Genomic DNA, 18123 nt, shown 5'->3' on the forward strand with positions numbered 1-18123 from the left:
ACAGTCCTCAGCATGCCAACATCTAACCAGGGCTGGCCAGAGGAGTTTGGCTTTCAGCTCGGGGGGAATGGGCCCAGCTATATCCTTTCTGTGCAGGAGGGTAGCAGTGCTCACCTGTCAGGCCTGCAGCCTGGAGACCAGGTGTTGGAGATTGAAGGGCAAGATGTGTCCACTCTTGGCCCTCAGGCTCTAATAGCGCTAGCCCAGATGCAGAAGAACATCCCACCCAGCATCGGGGTGGTCTCCAGAATCCAACAGGTCAGAGGTTAGAGGACCGTGTAGTGGTTACATAATGTCCTCTACCTTTCTCGGCTTATTCATTTACCTTTCTGTCTTTTTTTCAACAAACCTCACAACATTGTTTTAAAATTTACAAACACTAAATATCAGCCAACACCAACTGAAGTTTGTTTCTTTGGTTTTTAAGTGGAGCTACAGGGCTAATGTAATGGAAGGAAAACTAACGGACTTATAGTCACCAGGTTAGAAAAATGCACGCCTAAATCATCAGTTACCTCAAGCTGCATTGTTAAGTAATCTCAGATAGACACTGCAAGACATACTTTTAGCTAGTATGTCTTGCAGTGACAATGTTGCAGATTGTCATTACCCACAATACAAATTAGTGATCATAAGCTTCCATCACTTGTTGGCTATTAGCCTTATTGCTCTAGTGCAAAACTGAGGAGAAGCAAGCTTTAGACACCAAACATGTTGTGGGTAAGACATTTTGGCTGAGGGGAAAATTATATTAATTTTAATTACCAAACTATCACTTTAAGTAACTCAATTGTCAATGTAACATAACATTTTAGGACTTCAAATAAACAATCTTTCAACTTTCACTGCCTCTGCAGATGGATATCACCCCAGGCCCTGATGGTCGCTTTGGCTTCACTATAGTGGGAGACTGCCCCCTGCTGGTGGAGGACTGCTCTCCCTGCTCTCCAGCTGGCCGCAGTGGTCTGAGGGCAGGGGATTATGTTATGGAGGTCAATGGAATCCCCGTGAAGCAGCATGAGATGGCTGCTGCCCTGATAAAAGCATCGCAGGGCCGCACGCTACGTCTGGGAGTGCTGTGTATGGGCAGTCGGCAGAAACGCAGCAGTGGCAGCATAGACGAGTGCCAGAAAGGCAACGAAGGCACGCGATTGGACCGCAAACACAAAGCCCTAGAATTCAACAAGAGGGTGAGGTCACAGAAAAGCAAAGATGTCATAGAAATGCAGCCCCTTTCTGTACCGATTTTAACAAACTCTCGTCTACTTGGCCTCATCATTCCCCCTTGTGGGGATCTCCGATGCCATCTTAAGGGCCATCCCATCACTTTGTTAGCTCAAGTGAAGTACGTTAAATGAGCCCTCAGGGGGGCGAGGGATTGAGTGCACAGAAGTGTTGACTTGCGCAGCAGAACCTACCCAGAAATCATTGTGACCTGGCGCATTTCCCTTTTCAAACTCCAAAATACGAGTCACATGACATTAAAATCTTTCGGGAGCAAGGCGGCTGCAGTCTGAGGTCAGACGCTGCAGTTGCTCATCATCTGCTGCAAGAGCTAAAACGCTTTGTGACATCAGAACATCATCATGGTTGGCTAGAATCTCTGACGACAAACGTGACGCGTGCGTCTCCTGTGTTTATCTCTCCAAAATGGGATTTCCTCAATCTGGCATCTTATTTTTTACAAATGGCCAACAGGCACTATAGTTTTTATTTCTAGCATTTATTTCGAGTGCTTCAATTTCGTCTGGCAAACGCCACAAGATCCATTGCTGTGACATGCTCAACTTAAAACAATGTATCATGATTAGAAATTATGTCTGACTTTGGCCAGCACTGCAGAATATCACCTGACATTAAATGTCACATGACATTAAAATCTGCAGGAGCAAGGCGGCTGCAGTTTTTAAAGGCAGGTGCTGCAATTGCTCTCCATCTACTGCACAAGCTACAACATGCATTCGTGATGTCAGAACATCACCCTTGTTAGTTGGAATCTCTGATGACAAACATGACGTGTCACGTATGGCACGTTTTTATTCCAAGAACATCAGATCCGTTATCTCCTATGGTTATCTCTCCCAAAGGGGATGGCATTTATTTGATTTCCTCCTTCTGGTAGCTCATTTTTTACACATGGCCACCATACACTAGTTTTTATTTCCAGCAAAAAAGCTGTAAAACAGTTTTCAGGATTTTGTTATTTAAAAAAAAATAATGCATTTGTAGGTCATAATTTATTCATTAGATTTCCTGTCACCTTCCTGGCTTATATGCAAGTCATAGAAGTAAACTACTTTAAAATGTGTAATATATCAAAACAAGAACATTTCATTTACATGACTGCTACTACAACTTTATCATTTTACTGGCTAGTTATCTAGCATGCTAAAGGCAAAACGGCTAACAGCACAAAAAAAAAAGGCGCTACATCACAGTTTTGCATCAAAGTTTATTGCCAGACAAAGCAGTTATTATTTTGTTTATGTTGAGTTTTAAGTTTGCATGGCTAGCCAATTAGCTTCCTGAGGCTAACCTGGCGAGGGCAAATGCATTCTGTTTGAGTGTCCCACTCCTCACTGGTATTGAGTGAAAGTATTGAAAATATTGGACCATAGTTTTGTTGCTTAGGCAGTTGGCAGAAAGGTAATCACACTCAGGGATGTCACAGCTGGGGGATAGTGGAACTCATCAGACTAGGCCCCTTGATGGAAGAATCACTCAAGGGGTTTGCACTGCAAAATACTTGCTTTGGTCATAATGCAAAATACATAGTTTCATACATACATTTTAATGTACAGATCATGTAATTAGTTTCAAACATTTTGTGAACATATGTGAGATTGATATGTGTGTTTCATGACATTCTGCTTCAGATTGAGGAGGTGTTGGGGAACGAACCTGTGGTGAAAGAGAAGCTCTTTTCCGTGCTGAAGCAGTTTGCTGCTGAGAGAAAGGTGGATTGGCTGGCCTCTGTTCTTCCTGACATCCTGACCACTGAGGAGCAGCAACAGCTCATTTCTAGCATCAGGTAGACACCCAGTGTTTGTTCAGCACCTTGGCTGTGTGCTACTTTTTAACCTCTATTTTAGTGCCTCCCTGACCTGAAATGGTTTAACCACGTCTGCAGTGCTGAGTGACCACTAGAGGGCTGCAATTTTTAAAATCTTTTTCCTTGTAGTTCAGCATCTGTGTGATTATATGAAGACATTGCAGTATTTTCTGATAATACTATTCAGAATTCACGTAAAATGATCTGCATAACCGATTGCAATGTTGTTTTTACCTTTTATCTGTATAATATTTTATTATATTATAATATATATATATATATATATATATATATATATATATATATATATGTGTGTGTGTGTGTGTGTGTGTGTGTGTGTGTGTGTGTGTATTTAGAATATGGTAATTTCAAATTATTCTGGCTTCTTTTGCTACAGTTTTTGTTGCTCTGTAATGGGGATAAATGTGTGGATTTTTCTTAGCGTTAGCCAGCCTGGTCTATAGAGCTGTTGATAGGCTGGACTCCCTCTGCTAATGTAATGCACAGGGATAATCCACTGGCTGTCCTGTGTAGGGTTATGAGTTTATGAGTGAAATTCTCCTCTTAGCACATTAGAACCCACAGGCCAACTAGGTCAGTGGTGTGATGTGGCACTGGCCACTAAATTCCATAGCTGATCAAGTGCTGGCCTGCGCCTGACACAATCTGTCTGCTTGGCAAGCACAGAAAAACAAACAGGCCCTTCACAACTGAATGCAGCTTGGAATGATTTGAGAATGATATGGCATTTCAGTGAAATTGAGCGAAAGAGCCAACTGTACAAAAGATTGCTCTTCTAGGGCCAGAATACTATAAAACGCCTATTAATCCTTTTGCACTTCTTTGGAATAAGAATTATGGGGTTTCTTTGATGGAGAAGAAACCCTAAGAAAATGGTTTCTTTAATGTAATAACAGTTTGATTATTCTCATATTTAAGAATGCACAGCTATAAGTAAGTTTTCTTTTGTGTTATCTAAGATTATAGTCTCTGTCACTAAGTTTGTAATCCTCTTTAGGAGCGGTGAAGGGCAGTGAATGTGGACATCAGCATGTGCTCAGCAGTTTAAGGCCCCTCAGCAGTTGGGGGGTTAATCCCTGAGTTTTGTCTTGATAGGGAGATGTATAGGACATTTCTTTGCTGTCCAAAGAAAAACATGTGTCTCCAAAATAGTAATTTTACTGGAGAAGAAATGTTCTTGACTGTTAATGTAAGTTAATGTAAAGAGGTTTTATTCCAGGTGATTTTGGATCATTTCTTTTGGTCTGTTCATCATGAAATTTTCTATGTAAATATGTAAATGTAAAAGACAACTGCCTTGTTGAAATGGTGTTGAAAAAAAAATCAACAGAAATGGAGATACATGTCTTTTTGTATAATAACGATACAGTACATTTATATAATTACAGTGCTTAGACCCTGTTTGTTCAGCCATTGCAAAATAACAAGAGTACTCAAAAAAGACCAGTCAGCTGCCATACAGTGATGTTTGTAGTGTGCCAGTAAAGATGTGACTATGCTTGCAGTCCTAGCCTTTTTTTATTTTTGAGGTATGTTCAATTCCCAGTCCTCAAAGGGGAATTCCACTGATAATTCTGTGGTTATAATGTTAACAAAGCCCTAGAGCATGGTTTGATATGAAATGCGTTTTTATCAGATTTACCACTATTTGACCATCATAATTACATATAAAAACTTGTGACAGACAGATGACAGACACATGTAGGTATGCTGTTCATTATGGATAGTAAACAAAATAAAATAAAAAATATTAGTGTTGTAGACATCATGACCCCTGGTTTCTATAACCACCACTGTAATGAAATCCATATTTAGTATAGTTTGGATTAGTACGCTGAATCATTTCACATCAAACCACTGAATGATTCTAGTTACGTCGCAGTGATTGAACTATGAAGAAATTTTGAAAAATTGTTAGAATTTCTGTTTAAGTTAGAATTATCTGTCTTAATTCATTAACACCCACAGCAACATATGTAATTGGACAGGATATTCAGATGAGGTCAGTATTGAGGCTGATGTTGCGATTACAATGAACAAAGGATACGTTGTGCAGGCCTATTCTTTTAGAAATGTAGCAGTTCTGTATGGCTAGTGGTGCATGTACTGGGTGTGCTGATGCAAATACACTGAAATAGTGATGGAATTGTGCATATGAAGATACAGCATAGTGGTTCCCAAACCCTGGTCTTGGGGAACTCGCCGTTCTGCACATTTTAGGGTTTTCCCTGCTCCCAGCACACTTAATCAAACTGTGCACCCCTTAGTGTTTTGAAGTGAGTGTGTTTTAGCAGGAAATTAAAATTAAAATATACAAGACCAGGGTTGGGAACCTATGGTATAGGGTATAGACTGGGGTACTAAAAAAGATACTGCATTGAGAGTTATGTTTTATTTCCCCAGCTGTTACTCAGTATGATTTTGCTTTCTATTTCTCACATACTGAATAATTTCTGGAGTCCTTTTTAGTGTCATGAACCTGAAGCTTCCATATTTGAAGCTGCTCTAACATGTACAAAGTAGCCTCTTGGTTTTGAGCACGCTGTTACTGCTAATGCTGAGCGTTTACTAGAAGTAGTGTGGCACTGCTGGTAGACGTTTCAGCAATGCTTTTGTTTTTACATGACTTATAAGTGTATTTTCTGTGTTTTTAGTGCCACACTGCTTGCAGCAAACGGCCAAAAAAGTCTCAAAGCTATACAGCCACCTAATTACATTTTATGTGGGTTGTCTTTACAATATTTTCATTTTTCACTTTAAAGTATTTTCATACAGCAAACATTTTGTTAACTTTTGTTAGCTTTAAACATGTCTCACTGCCACAAGTTATGGAGAGTATCTATTTGCATCATTTGTACATTGTTGACATAAATAGAGTGCAAAGGATTGGAATTGGATTGGGTCTAGAATAATCATGTGGATTCCAAAATATTCCAAATATGCCTATCAGATCCTGGACATCCCTAAATGATAAGTGGGCATTTTTCAACTGCACAAAGTACCAGAACCTTTGGCACAAGAACTGTGCTTTTTCCACTGGCTATGGTTCAGTACTGAAAGTTCCAGTTTATGGTTTTTGGCACCTGTTCAAGATAGGTGCCAACATTACTTTGTGAGGTTGTGTTAGTTAGGAAGCTAACATTATTAGCATTTATGATAGCCTCCACAGAATGAGAGTTTTTGCTCATATTATTAGGTTTGCTTACTATTCAGTAACTACAGGGACTTCAGTGGAAAGCTATTCTTAGGTTATACTCTCTTAACACTCAAACACCATGAACACTCAAAAAACCCTTTGCATGATTAAAGGGTTCTTTGCATCATGAAAGGGTTCTTCACATTGATGACCCTTTAATCATGCAAAGGGTTCTTTGAGTGTTCATGGTTCTATATAAAACCATTTTCTTTACTAAAGAACCCTTAAAGAAGCATCTTGTTTAAGAGTGTAGAACCTAAGACTAGCTCAACCTGTTTCCACTGAAGTCCCTGTAATTACTGAATAGTAAGCCTTAGTATGTAATAAGCTTTGGAATTTAAGGGGTTGAGCTAACTAGCAAGCAAGGCAGCTAATTAGCCAAATTAGATGCTTTAGAGTGGAATAAAATGACCAAAAAGACAATTAAGTCGTTAATCATGTTTTTGTGATGGTTCCAGCTGTCCCACAAGCAGGTGGAAAACGAACTAGAAATAGAAGTCTAAGTTACTTTGGTTCTCATTTGGGTAAGTTTGTGTTTTTGAATGTGCAGTGGAAAAACACCCAAAATGATATACTTAAATGCATCCTTGAAACCATGTGATGTAGTGAAAGATTTGCCAGCAATATTTTTGACCAAAGCTATTTATGTTTATAGGAAGCCTTGATTCATTAAAGGGGAACTCCGGTAATTTTGCAAAATTACAAAATTATTTAATGGTTTAGATGTAAACCAAATCATTCAGAGTGGTTTGGTGTGAAATGCGCCCTTCTAGAAAAATGTATCGAGTCAGAATTGTTCACCATTGTTGTACTATGAACCAGACGTCCGATGTGTTTAATGGCTCTAACAGCTACATCCTGTTAAGTTATTACACAAAATGGTTATGAATGCATTACTTGATACCCGAGACATTGTTTTGTGATAGTTTTGTTATAAAGTTTTGGCAAAAAATGTATTTGTAGTATAAACTATTACTCCAGGATTACCGTTTCCTTTCAAAACCGCAATCAATGCGATCGATGCGTGCAAGCTAACGTGCTTTTGTTGTTACTAGCCTGTAGCTACAGCTTTTAAACACAGCTAATGCCGGCAGCAGCTTTTGTTTACAGTTTATTTTTACAGTTTTCCTACCTATTTTGGAAGATGGAGAGGACTTTGAGGAGGTGTGTTTCCAAAATGTCGTAGAGCCAAATCGGTTTGACACTGAACACACAAATGAGTTGCAGTGGCTTGAAAAACAGAGAGCCAAAGGAGAACAACCCAGAGCGAATGGAAATCGGTGGCATCAACAACAAACTACTCTGCTCATCAGTTTATGAGGTAGGATAGCGAGGCAGATAGTCGTTAGACAGCTAACGGCTAACAGTAATATATGTACGGTGGCTAACGAGGACTAATTTGTTTCACTCACAAATGTTTCTTACCTTAGTGGTGTTGAGTAAGTTAGTCTTGGTCGGTGAGCTTGTTCGACTTTGCTATTTGTATGTAGCTTCAAAACAAGTAGCCACAACTTTAGGATTTCTGGTATTTGTAATGGCAACAAAAAAAATTAACCGTACTGTATTTTCTCCATTTATATTTGCATCCTGGTACAGTGTGGTTCATCACCACTCTGAACAATTAATCAACAAGGTTTAGCTGTGATCTATCACAGCTCCTCTGATGAATACTCACATAAGCTACGAGTTTTGTGATGGAATGCCGCTTACCCAAACAACACGAAACGTGTGTGGGATGGAGAGGTACATGCAGGGCATTGTAAGGAAAAAATAGTACCCAAAGAAAATGTTATTTTTCTAATTTAGCAGTATTTTACTATTATCAGCTTAACATATAAAAACGTATATACACATATAAGTTCACTTGTCATTTTGGATAGCGGATAAAATGTTGATGTTTGTATTGTAGACCTAACAACGTCTGGGTCCTAGTACTACAATGGTGGAAAATTTTGACTCAATAAATTTCTCCAGAAAGGCTCATTTCTCACCAAACCACTCTGAATGATTTTGTTTACATCTAAACTATTGAATGATTAAGTAATTTTGCAAAATTGGTGGAGTCTCCCTTTAACACCCACAACCAAACAACTGTGATTGGGCAGAGTGCTTCTGTGATGTCAGTAATTTGAAGGCTGATTACAATCAACAAAGGATGTGTTGAGCAGACCTTTTATGTTAAAAATGGGGCACTTCTGTATGGCTTTGCAGGTGCATTGGTGCAAATAACTTGCAAATGCTGATTAAAATATGCAAATAAAGGTGTAAGGTATGGATGGAGCGAAAAAAGAGACTATATGCAATGAGAGTTATTTTCATTTCTCTAGCTATTACTCAGTTTGATTTTGCTTCACATTTCTCACCTACTGAACAAAATCTGGGTCAGCTTTTTAAGCCTCTCTGAGTATAATACAGTTTTGTGATGGCCTACTGGGATCCTACCCAGCCCTCAATACTGATACTCTCTTTAAAATGGTGATGGAAAGTAGTGTTCGGCTCTGCTTCTCTCTGCAAGCATTGGCAGCCTTGGCTAGTCACAGACACACTGAGGTGTTAAAATGATTTAAAAATAGCATAGACGACTTCTCATCCAGTATACTTTTCTGCTCAGGCAATTGTGATTAATTGCATACTGTAGTTTTGCTTTGAAAGTCAGTGTATCTAAAGTCATTATATCTAAAAACGTGCTGACTGTAAAAGTACAGAATGTACAGCTATGGAAATTTTCTGTATTTTCACAGCTTCTGTACTTGACAGTCAGAACAACTCTGGATATACTGTCATTTGCAAGCTTGTAGTATTAATATAGTTCATATATAATTCTCATAATTCTCATAGTTAACATACACTAAATGACCAAATGTATGTTCACACCTGACCATCAAACCTATATGAGCTTGTTGGGCATTCCAAAACCTTGGGCATAAATATGGAGTTGCACCCTCCCTTTGTGGCTTGTTGGCTTGTTGGATGTTTGTGGCTTTTTGACTAGGCTGAAATCTAGGAGCACTATAACCTGCATAATCTGATAAAAAAAAAAAATTAATAAAAAATAGGCCTGTGAACATTTTTCAGTGGGTCCTAGTGGCGGTGCTGAATGATTTTCAGGTGGTGCTTCAGGGATGCTCCCCTAGTGCCACACCTAACTAATTTTAATATGACATTGTTTTTAAAGTCTCAGTTGTTACAGGACCAAAGCTTTTAGTGGTGACAATTTCTGGCTTTAAAGGGCCCATATCTTACATTTTTCTTATATTTTATTTTTTCCGCAAGGTCTGCTTGTAACATTTGTGTGGTATTGTGTACCAAAAATGGTCATAATTCATGTTTACATGACATTATTGTGCCTCTAAGATGGATATAAGATAAATGAGCTCTTTTCTGATTGACTGCCCTGTATTGTGCCTCATTCAAAAAGCACCCAGAGCTGAAACACTCCTTAGAACTTCACTATGAATGGGCAGGGCTAAATTGCTGCAGACTGAATTGGTGCATATATGTAATTGAGTTGGTTCTTGTGATATCAGAGAAACAATCAATTTAAAATGGGCTGCTTAGTTTTCATATGTGGACTGTAGACGGAGGTGTGAGTGGTATATTTTGAAACTAACAATGTTTACATGGTACTTAAAACTCTTTTTTTCACAAAGGTGAGATGGTTTTCCATGATATGGGCCCTTTAAATATGTATGGTAGATAAGAGCTAATTAGATGTACTAGCAGTAATTGCACTAAATTTACTAGCTCTCCAATTAGCCAATTCTGCTCTGCGCTGAAATCTACTGAACACGGAAATAACGCTGTGCAAATTAGTCTATCAGTGAACGCATCTTAAAACACTTTAATGCTATATAAAACACAGTTACTAACTTGTTTAACCTTTGCTAACAATGAAGCATTGAATCCTTGTCTATTATCACTCTCAACCTTTTTCACATGGTCTCTTGTCATTGCCCTCTTTCTCTTTCTTTCTCTCTCTCTCTCTCTCTCTCTCTCTTTGTAAATCTCATGGATTTTCTCCTCATTATGCAGCTCTAAGCTTTCGCGGGTCACTATGGACTAGCTGTGCTCTCCTGACAGTTTGCTGCTGATGAGTTCTAGTAATACAAAGACTGTTCAGTTGCCTCCTGCTCTGTTGCAATATAATTGGGCAGCAATATATGCTGTAATACATATCTATACATATGGGTACCTTGTTTTTCTTCCATTTGATTCAGAATTAATGGTAGCCTAAAAGAGAAAGATGAGTTGCTTGGGGTGAGTATTTATTTATTCATTGTAACTTTCAGACTGATGACTGAATTTGAATGTTGGAGCCTGTTGCTGTGCCCGTTGGGTGAATCTTGGTTGTTCATCTGTGGATTGGCAATATTGATAAAATTCAGCAGCAAGAGTACTGCTACTCAGTGGTAAAGGAATGCTATACAAACCTGACAGAGTTCGTTTTGATTTGATTCTTTTGTTTAGGGATGTAGCGATATGGGAATTGTGGGCTGATGCTGTTATCTGCTATGCGAATTCATGTACATATCTCCAGTGCTGATGCTGATGCCAAGACATAAATGTTTATAATATGCAGAAACAGGGACTAGATCCACCTGTATTAATACTTTAAACTCTTAAAAAAAGATTCTTCAAGGATTCTTTGGTAAAGAAAATGGTTCTATAAAGAACCATGAAGACTTAAAGAACGCTTTGCATGATGAAAGGGTTCTTTGCATCATGAAAGTGTTTTCCAGTTTGATGGAGAATGTGTTGTATATGGTTCTAAATACAACCTTTTTTGTAAGGGGTTCTATACAACACCAAAAAGGGTACTTCTATTTTTACAAGCTTGACATCTTTACATTAGAAAAACCCTTTCTGGTGCTATGTGTAAAAAGGGTTCTTTCATTGTTTACGGTTTATATAGAACCATTTTCTTTACTAAAGAACCCTTGAAGTACTGTTTTTTAAGAGTGTAGAGAAACAACATTTATTTCTGTATATTTAGGGAATTAGAGAACAGTATTGTAAACATTAACCAGATTAAAAAAATACAGAAAGGAAACTTACTGTTTGTGTAGTTTTAATGTATTTTGAACTGTTTGCTCAAAACATTCTGAAGCACCCAGTGATATTCAGTGCCGTGCCAAAGTCATAGCCCACCCTTTCATTTATTACATTTCCAGTGAAACTGGCTATTAAGTAATTTCAGCAGATAGTTCTGAGGAGGTGAGGCATACTTCAACTTGCATAAGGAAAGGAGGAATCAAACGAGAATAAGTGAAAAAAACAGACATTTCCAAAATTAGTTGAAAAAATCTTAAAAGATTAGAGAAAGTGGGCCTCTTAACAACCACGTATGACCTGAAAGACCACAATAACTGTCACAATCAGATAAACAGTACCTAAAACTTTCATCTTTGAGAGATAACAGAAAATTTAGCTCCACTCTTGCTTCAAATCTAAAAAAAAAAAACGCAAGTGTTTCTGTCCATATTTACACTGTGAGAAGACAGCTTAATGCTGTGGGTCTGAAAGGATGTGTAACTGTCAACAAGCCCTTACTGAGGAAAAGAAAAAAAGAAGAAAATTTGGATCAAACAAAAAAAAGCTGCTGGTTTTCTTAGAACAAAGGACTGGCCACCCCAGAGTCCAGACTTCAACATCACTGATTGTGTTTGGAATTACTAACCAAGCAGTTGGTTGCAAGTGTAGTAAGATGCACACTTTGTATGGCAACCTATCATTGCTGTCTGCTTCTCTATAACTTGTAAGTTTTACTCCTCATGAGTCATGAGATGTCAGCTGGTTCCCTGATTGCATCATTTATGGCTGGAGTTGTGTACTGAAGCATTTTCAGATTCTTATATTTTGGAAGGCTATGAATTATTGACTAATCATCCACTGCTATGCACTAATTCTGCAGTTTGATTGCTAACTCTCATTTGATCAGCACCATTAAAATACTTTTCTGTGAACTTTATATGCTGTCTTTTCTGTGACATAATGTGGTTATGACAGAAGTTAGCGTCTATTCAATCTAAACTTCTATTATTTCTTGCAACTGTGCTCTTTCCTTAAAATAGATTAGCTCTAGATTTGTTGACTATATAATGAACATTTCTTCCTCTACTACTAGGATATCAAAGAGAGAAAGTGCCTTCCACTGATACATGTTTAATGAAAAGACAAATAGATATAAATTAAATACCAGACTCATAGAACTCTTCAGAACTTGGCTGTTAAAATGTTCTGCACTGTGATAAAGCTTTTGACACATTTTGCTGGATACTTCCATTATTTCCTGTAACATGATATTTCCTATGAAGTAGACAAATGATTGAATGACTCATTGCGCGATTCAAAAGGCTGATAATAGATTGTGGAGGCACTCTGGATGAGCATAGCAGGCTGTTTGTGCAAGGCTCCTTAAACTCTTAATCATCTCTCACTGTGCTTTATTGGAAAGCTCTTGCCATTAATGCATGAAGACCCTGGGCGCCTCTTGTTTAAGTCAGTCTGCTCAACCTGGCATATGTAATGTGCACCTGGAGGCAGCTTGGGATTGTGATGGAAGCTTTCAGCACATAATAGCTTATTTGCATTTTTTTCTAAATGTCTGTTTTCTAAATGAGTATATTAGTGAAAACGTATCCCGTTAAGTCCAGACGTCACGTATTTATTCATCTAGTTACTTTAATACTCGTCTGCACATGCCTTGTGTGCATATATACTATTAATATAGTATAATATTAGTTATTAGTCATTGTGTGTGGCTATGGGATTTGGCCAGTGATGACCTGAATGGATTTTAGGTCATTTATTTACATTCAGATGCTGAAGTTTAGGTGCCTCTGGTTAAATTACATATTTTGTTGATTTTCAATACTGAAATTAATCCTACAAGGGAAATTTGTCATTTTCCCTAAGTTCACCCAGTCTGGGAGCAACTACGGATGGGTAGTATTGCGATATTCTATCATTATTATGATAAATTATGTCACAGTATGCTTTAAGAGCATATCATGGATTTTTCCAACGTAAAGAACTCTGACCAACGTCATTACATCTAATGATAGCGTCATTAGTCCTGTTTAATTGGATCTATTGCAGTTCCTTATGTGAAACGTTGAATAAAAAACATTGAATTATTAGTTTCTGATAGTATTTGCCTAACTGGTTCTTTATTAACTGTTCCAACCTATCAAACCTTATAGAAACATGCTGTGATGAATATAATTTGTTGTGAAAATGTCTTTTAAATATCGTGTTATTGTGTTTTGGTCATATCGCCCGCCATATAGCAACACATCGTTCCCAGGAGAGCAGTGCCACCTGGGATAGTGGGAGGCACAAGGGCACAACCATATACACAAATGTATGTCCAGTCAATCCTGGGATTTCACCTTTCAACCTCTTCCACCACTAGTTTATTTATTTGCTGAATTTAACATATTGGACAATAAAACATGGTTGTGATTAAAATAAGTGAAATGTGGCCTGTGCAAAATTTTTTTGTTGATTTTTTTTCCCAATGTGTTAAAATTTCACATTTAGGTTTGTTCCCAGTAGAGAATTCTCAATTTAAAAATCAATATAATTTGACCTGGGATGTTCAAACATTTGTATATGGCGGTACAACGAATCTTGTTTTTTCTTAAATGTCAAAAATATAATAATAAACATACTGTTTGCCAAATTTGTATTTAATTGGTAGGCATTAAAGCCATGGTTAGAGGTGTCCAACACAGTTCCCCTACTCAAACACACCTAATGAACTTGGCAATTAACAGATGAGTTAAATCAGGTGTGTTTGAGCAGGGAAATTGCCAGCCTGTGCTGGACACAGACCTTCCAAGACGGCATTTGGATACCCCTGGTGTATCACCACGAAGACACATTCTGATTAGACTTTTTGTATGTTGGCTCTGTCCAGCTTGCTTGTTTTTTTTTGTATGTCAATAGACCCCATTAGTCGCTTATGTTTAGTGTTAAAGGAATATTCCTGTTATATTTCTGATATATTTCTGCTAGGTAGAATGAATATTTTGAATGGTGAAATTAGCATTTTTGAAGAAGCAGTTGCTTCTGAGAGATGGCTCACTTCCCACTGAGATATGAACGGAGAGAAAATGAAAGAGAGAGAGAGTGTGAGTGAGAGAGAGAGCGAGATATACTCCCACACCTTTGCAATTGCTGTATGCTGGCATCTGTACTGGGAGCTTCTGCAGTGATAGCTTTAGAAGAAGAGAGCAGACACTCAGGCTGGTGCTTATTGGAATTTTTCACACCTTTCTACAGAAATCTCTCTCCTTTTGCCTGTAACATTTGGCTCAGCAGGAAACCAGAATTATTCAGAAATTATTCAGCTTTTGAGAAGGATCGGCCATCATCTCTGATACTAAAGGACACGCTGTACTATTGTGGTTAACTAATTTTTAAAAGGTGGAGTTTTTCTAGCATCTTCATCTGTTCAAAGGGAAAAGATTCTGTGTTTTCCCTCTCATACCTGTTGCAAGCTCTGGCGCCAGCTGAAGCCTTCGGATGGGGAGCGTGACAAGCTGAACTGATTCTACAGCTAAACTTCATGGCTGTTCACAGCTGATTTACGCCTTTCCCTCTTTGCTGCCTTTCTCTCACCATGTTTGCTAGGATCTTCATCCCCAAGAAGCACCGGCAGCGCTTTGATGAGGCTATCTCCCAGAGTCTCATTAACCGAGTGTGCCGGAGCAGGAGTCTGAACGAACCAGGCCAGAGCCGCCTGCGCCGCAGCCGTAGCCAGGACCACCACGAGCGGGCGCAGAGCTCCAAACGGGCTAGTTCCGTCCCTCGGGACAGTGGGGAGGACCAGGAACGAGTGCAGAGGAAAAGCACCTCCGGAATCCCCAGTATCCCTCCGACCGGACCCAACCAAAGGTATTTATATGTATATATACACACACATGATTAAACTGCCTCATACTGCAATTGTGATACACTTTACAAAATATTAAAAATGCATTTAATAAATTAATAATAGTGTGATTTATCTAAACATCCACATAAACACTCGTGTGTCACTGTGATCAACAAGGGTACTCACTGAACACAGGAAAAAATGTGGTTAGAGGGCTCCTGAGATTTCAGTACTATAAAAAGAGTATTATGATATTGTGTTAAACAAAATATATATCTGCATATATATGCATCTCTTCAAACACACACACTAGATATATATATACATGTGTGTTTGTAGAGATGCACAATATATTTTTTGTTTACATAATATATATATATATATATATATATATATATGTGTGTGTGTGTGTGTGTGTGTGTGTGTGTATGTGTGTGTATATATATATATATATATATATATATATATATATATATATATATATATAAATATAAATATAAATACATATATTTATAAAACATGATAAATCAGACTAGGCTGGACAGTGCTTGTGAGAGAATTATGGGTAAAGCAAAATAAGGAGGTTGTTGAATTACTGAAGATAATGAAGACATTCTGATGAAGCTTGTTTAGTCACATATCTGTGACAAAATTCACTGCTTTTTTATTGGAAAAACATCGCAATTGAGACATGTAATTAGCTGAACAAAACAATGTAATTAATCACAAATAAATAATTTAGTCATTTGACAGCCCCCCCAGATGCTTTGCATATATATTTACATACATATATACATACCTTACATATAAATGCATACCTAACCACATACCCTGACAAAATGGTGAGAGCATAGTAGTGAAAGTATTATTACACATCTTGCACTAGACTATGTGTTACTGTTTGGATCCACTTTACCTTGAAATCACACTACTGTGGCTGCCTGTGTGTTTTTCTCTTTGACACTAATTTGGCTCTTTTGGTTTAAGAAGCTATTCAGAATGAAACACATGGGGCTGAATAGGTTGTGCTGTACTTTCACATTGTTTTTCTGAAACATAACAACATTAAAAGTGCTTCATTTTTATGTGAGATAGTATACTGTATGAGGCTGCAATCGGTCTTTTCATGAAAACATCTATGTTGTCGCCTCACAGTGTGTAGAGCATTGAACATGCGTCATGTGTAGGAGGGTGTGTGTGTGGGTGGGAGAAGCACTGTTGACATATGTCTCTTTCAGTACTTCACACTCTCTAGGTGGAATGAAGCTCAGAGGAATGCATTTGATTGTTCAGTATTTACACACATTTACACTTAAAAAACGTCATGTTTCACGTGGTCCTCACCTCTGTTGTACCGTCCAACTGAGCATTTTACAATACAGCATACATAATCATCTAAGAGCTTCATAAAATAGCAAGTGACAGCTCACAGAATTAAAGCGGAGATTACAGATTACTCCTGCACTCTACATAACATCACATGATGCTGCTTAACGATGCCTTAGTTGAAGCCACAGCACTGCAGAACCTCATGTACTGTAACATCTGCGATGTACCTGTGATCAGTCACACATAGTGTGAATAACTGACCTTCAGGTTGTTTACTTTTATTTAACTCGGTGTTATTACAGTCCAATCTCAGTGATTCCTAGTGAATTTTTTAAAGCTTATTAAATTTTGATTATAAATTGTTTTTAGGCAAAAAAATTATTTATAGCAATTTTTTGTTCTGTTTGCTTTATTTATTTATTTTTTTTTAGGAATTTAATAGGAATAAAACTACTACCTGCAGATTAAGCCATAGTTAGTTCAAAGTCATGGTTCTCTCCTGTCCTAATGTACTTTTATTTATATTTGTTCTAAGGTTTCTCATGACCATAAATGTATATGTTCTTAATAGTTAAAGGTTGTAGACATTGACAGACAATGAAATCTGATTTTTCTCCACATGTAGATCATTTTACATGATGTCAGGATGGCTTTATATGCGTGTTCTGTTGCAGCACTTCAGGAGCTATTGTTTCCTTTCCTTGCTGCTTATGTAATCTCTATACTGGAGTCTGCTGCGTATCACGTACCATTGATTGCCTTCCACCCTTTAGCCTAATCTATAAATCTACATTTGGCTGAAGTAGTCCGCCTTATATAAATGGTATGGGATACTCGGCAAACGTGCTGCTTTTTCCTATTGCTGTTTACTCAACGTCTTCAGTGTCTTCTCGAGGAGTTGCCACAGCAACGGAGCAGCACGCTCTTTGATGTAGAAATGTCAAATGTTCTCAGTAAGAAGCAGACAAATCATCTGCTCTTAAATGGCTCTCGCTGCGTTTGCTAGTGCATTGCCATCTACTTTTTTCTATTTATTGCTTTGCATGGTGTGTAAGCAGCAACCAGAAATAGAATCTGGAATAAATCTGTTTGCCGCTTCAGGACGGAGAGCATTTAGTGTACGCTATTCCGTTTGTGGAGATCTGAATGGAAGCATAACAGCTTCAGTCTGCAAATCTGTTAGCCTTTTTGACTGTTTTTCACACGATACGTATCTGATGTTCTCTTTGAAGTGTGTGGTAGAATAGGAACCTTTTAGTTCAGATTTGGGCTACTTTCATGTAAATTTCATGAAATTATTACAACCCAGTTGCTTGTTTAAATGAATGAAATAAATCTGATCTGATTATTATACAGTACTTCGCAAAAGTCAGAGACCATCCTTCATTTATTTAATTTCTAGTCAAAATGGAAATCATTTATTGGACAAGAAAGAAGCAGAAAAGATTCATATTTTCATTACTTTTTGTGTTTGCTATTTGCCTTCCATTCTTTATGGGAGACTTGCTTTCAGTTTTTCAAAGAAATCTGCAAGGATATTTTTCCACACTTCCAAAGCTCAGTCTTAGAAGTTGGTTGCATTTCCTGTTTCTTGCAGTCCAGGTATTCCCAAACACATTTAATGATGTTGAGGTCTGGGCTCAG

The 18123-nt window shown here is 37.9% G+C and overlaps 1 protein-coding gene across 1 annotated transcript in view; it reads left to right on the forward strand.

Moving 5' to 3' along the window:
• Nucleotides 1-18123, forward strand: part of grid2ipb (glutamate receptor, ionotropic, delta 2 (Grid2) interacting protein, b) — a 42233-nt gene that overhangs the window by 1704 nt on the left and 22406 nt on the right. Inside the window, exons 2-5 of the mRNA XM_036573070.1 lie at nucleotides 5-258; nucleotides 858-1190; nucleotides 2877-3031; nucleotides 14907-15170. Coding sequence (XP_036428963.1) covers nucleotides 5-258; nucleotides 858-1190; nucleotides 2877-3031; nucleotides 14907-15170 — 1006 coding nt within the window. The remainder of the gene's footprint in view (nucleotides 1-4; nucleotides 259-857; nucleotides 1191-2876; nucleotides 3032-14906; nucleotides 15171-18123) is intronic.

Source organism: Colossoma macropomum, unplaced genomic scaffold (assembly GCF_904425465.1).
Source record: "Colossoma macropomum unplaced genomic scaffold, Colossoma_macropomum, whole genome shotgun sequence".
Taxonomy (NCBI): Eukaryota; Metazoa; Chordata; class Actinopteri; order Characiformes; family Serrasalmidae; genus Colossoma; species Colossoma macropomum.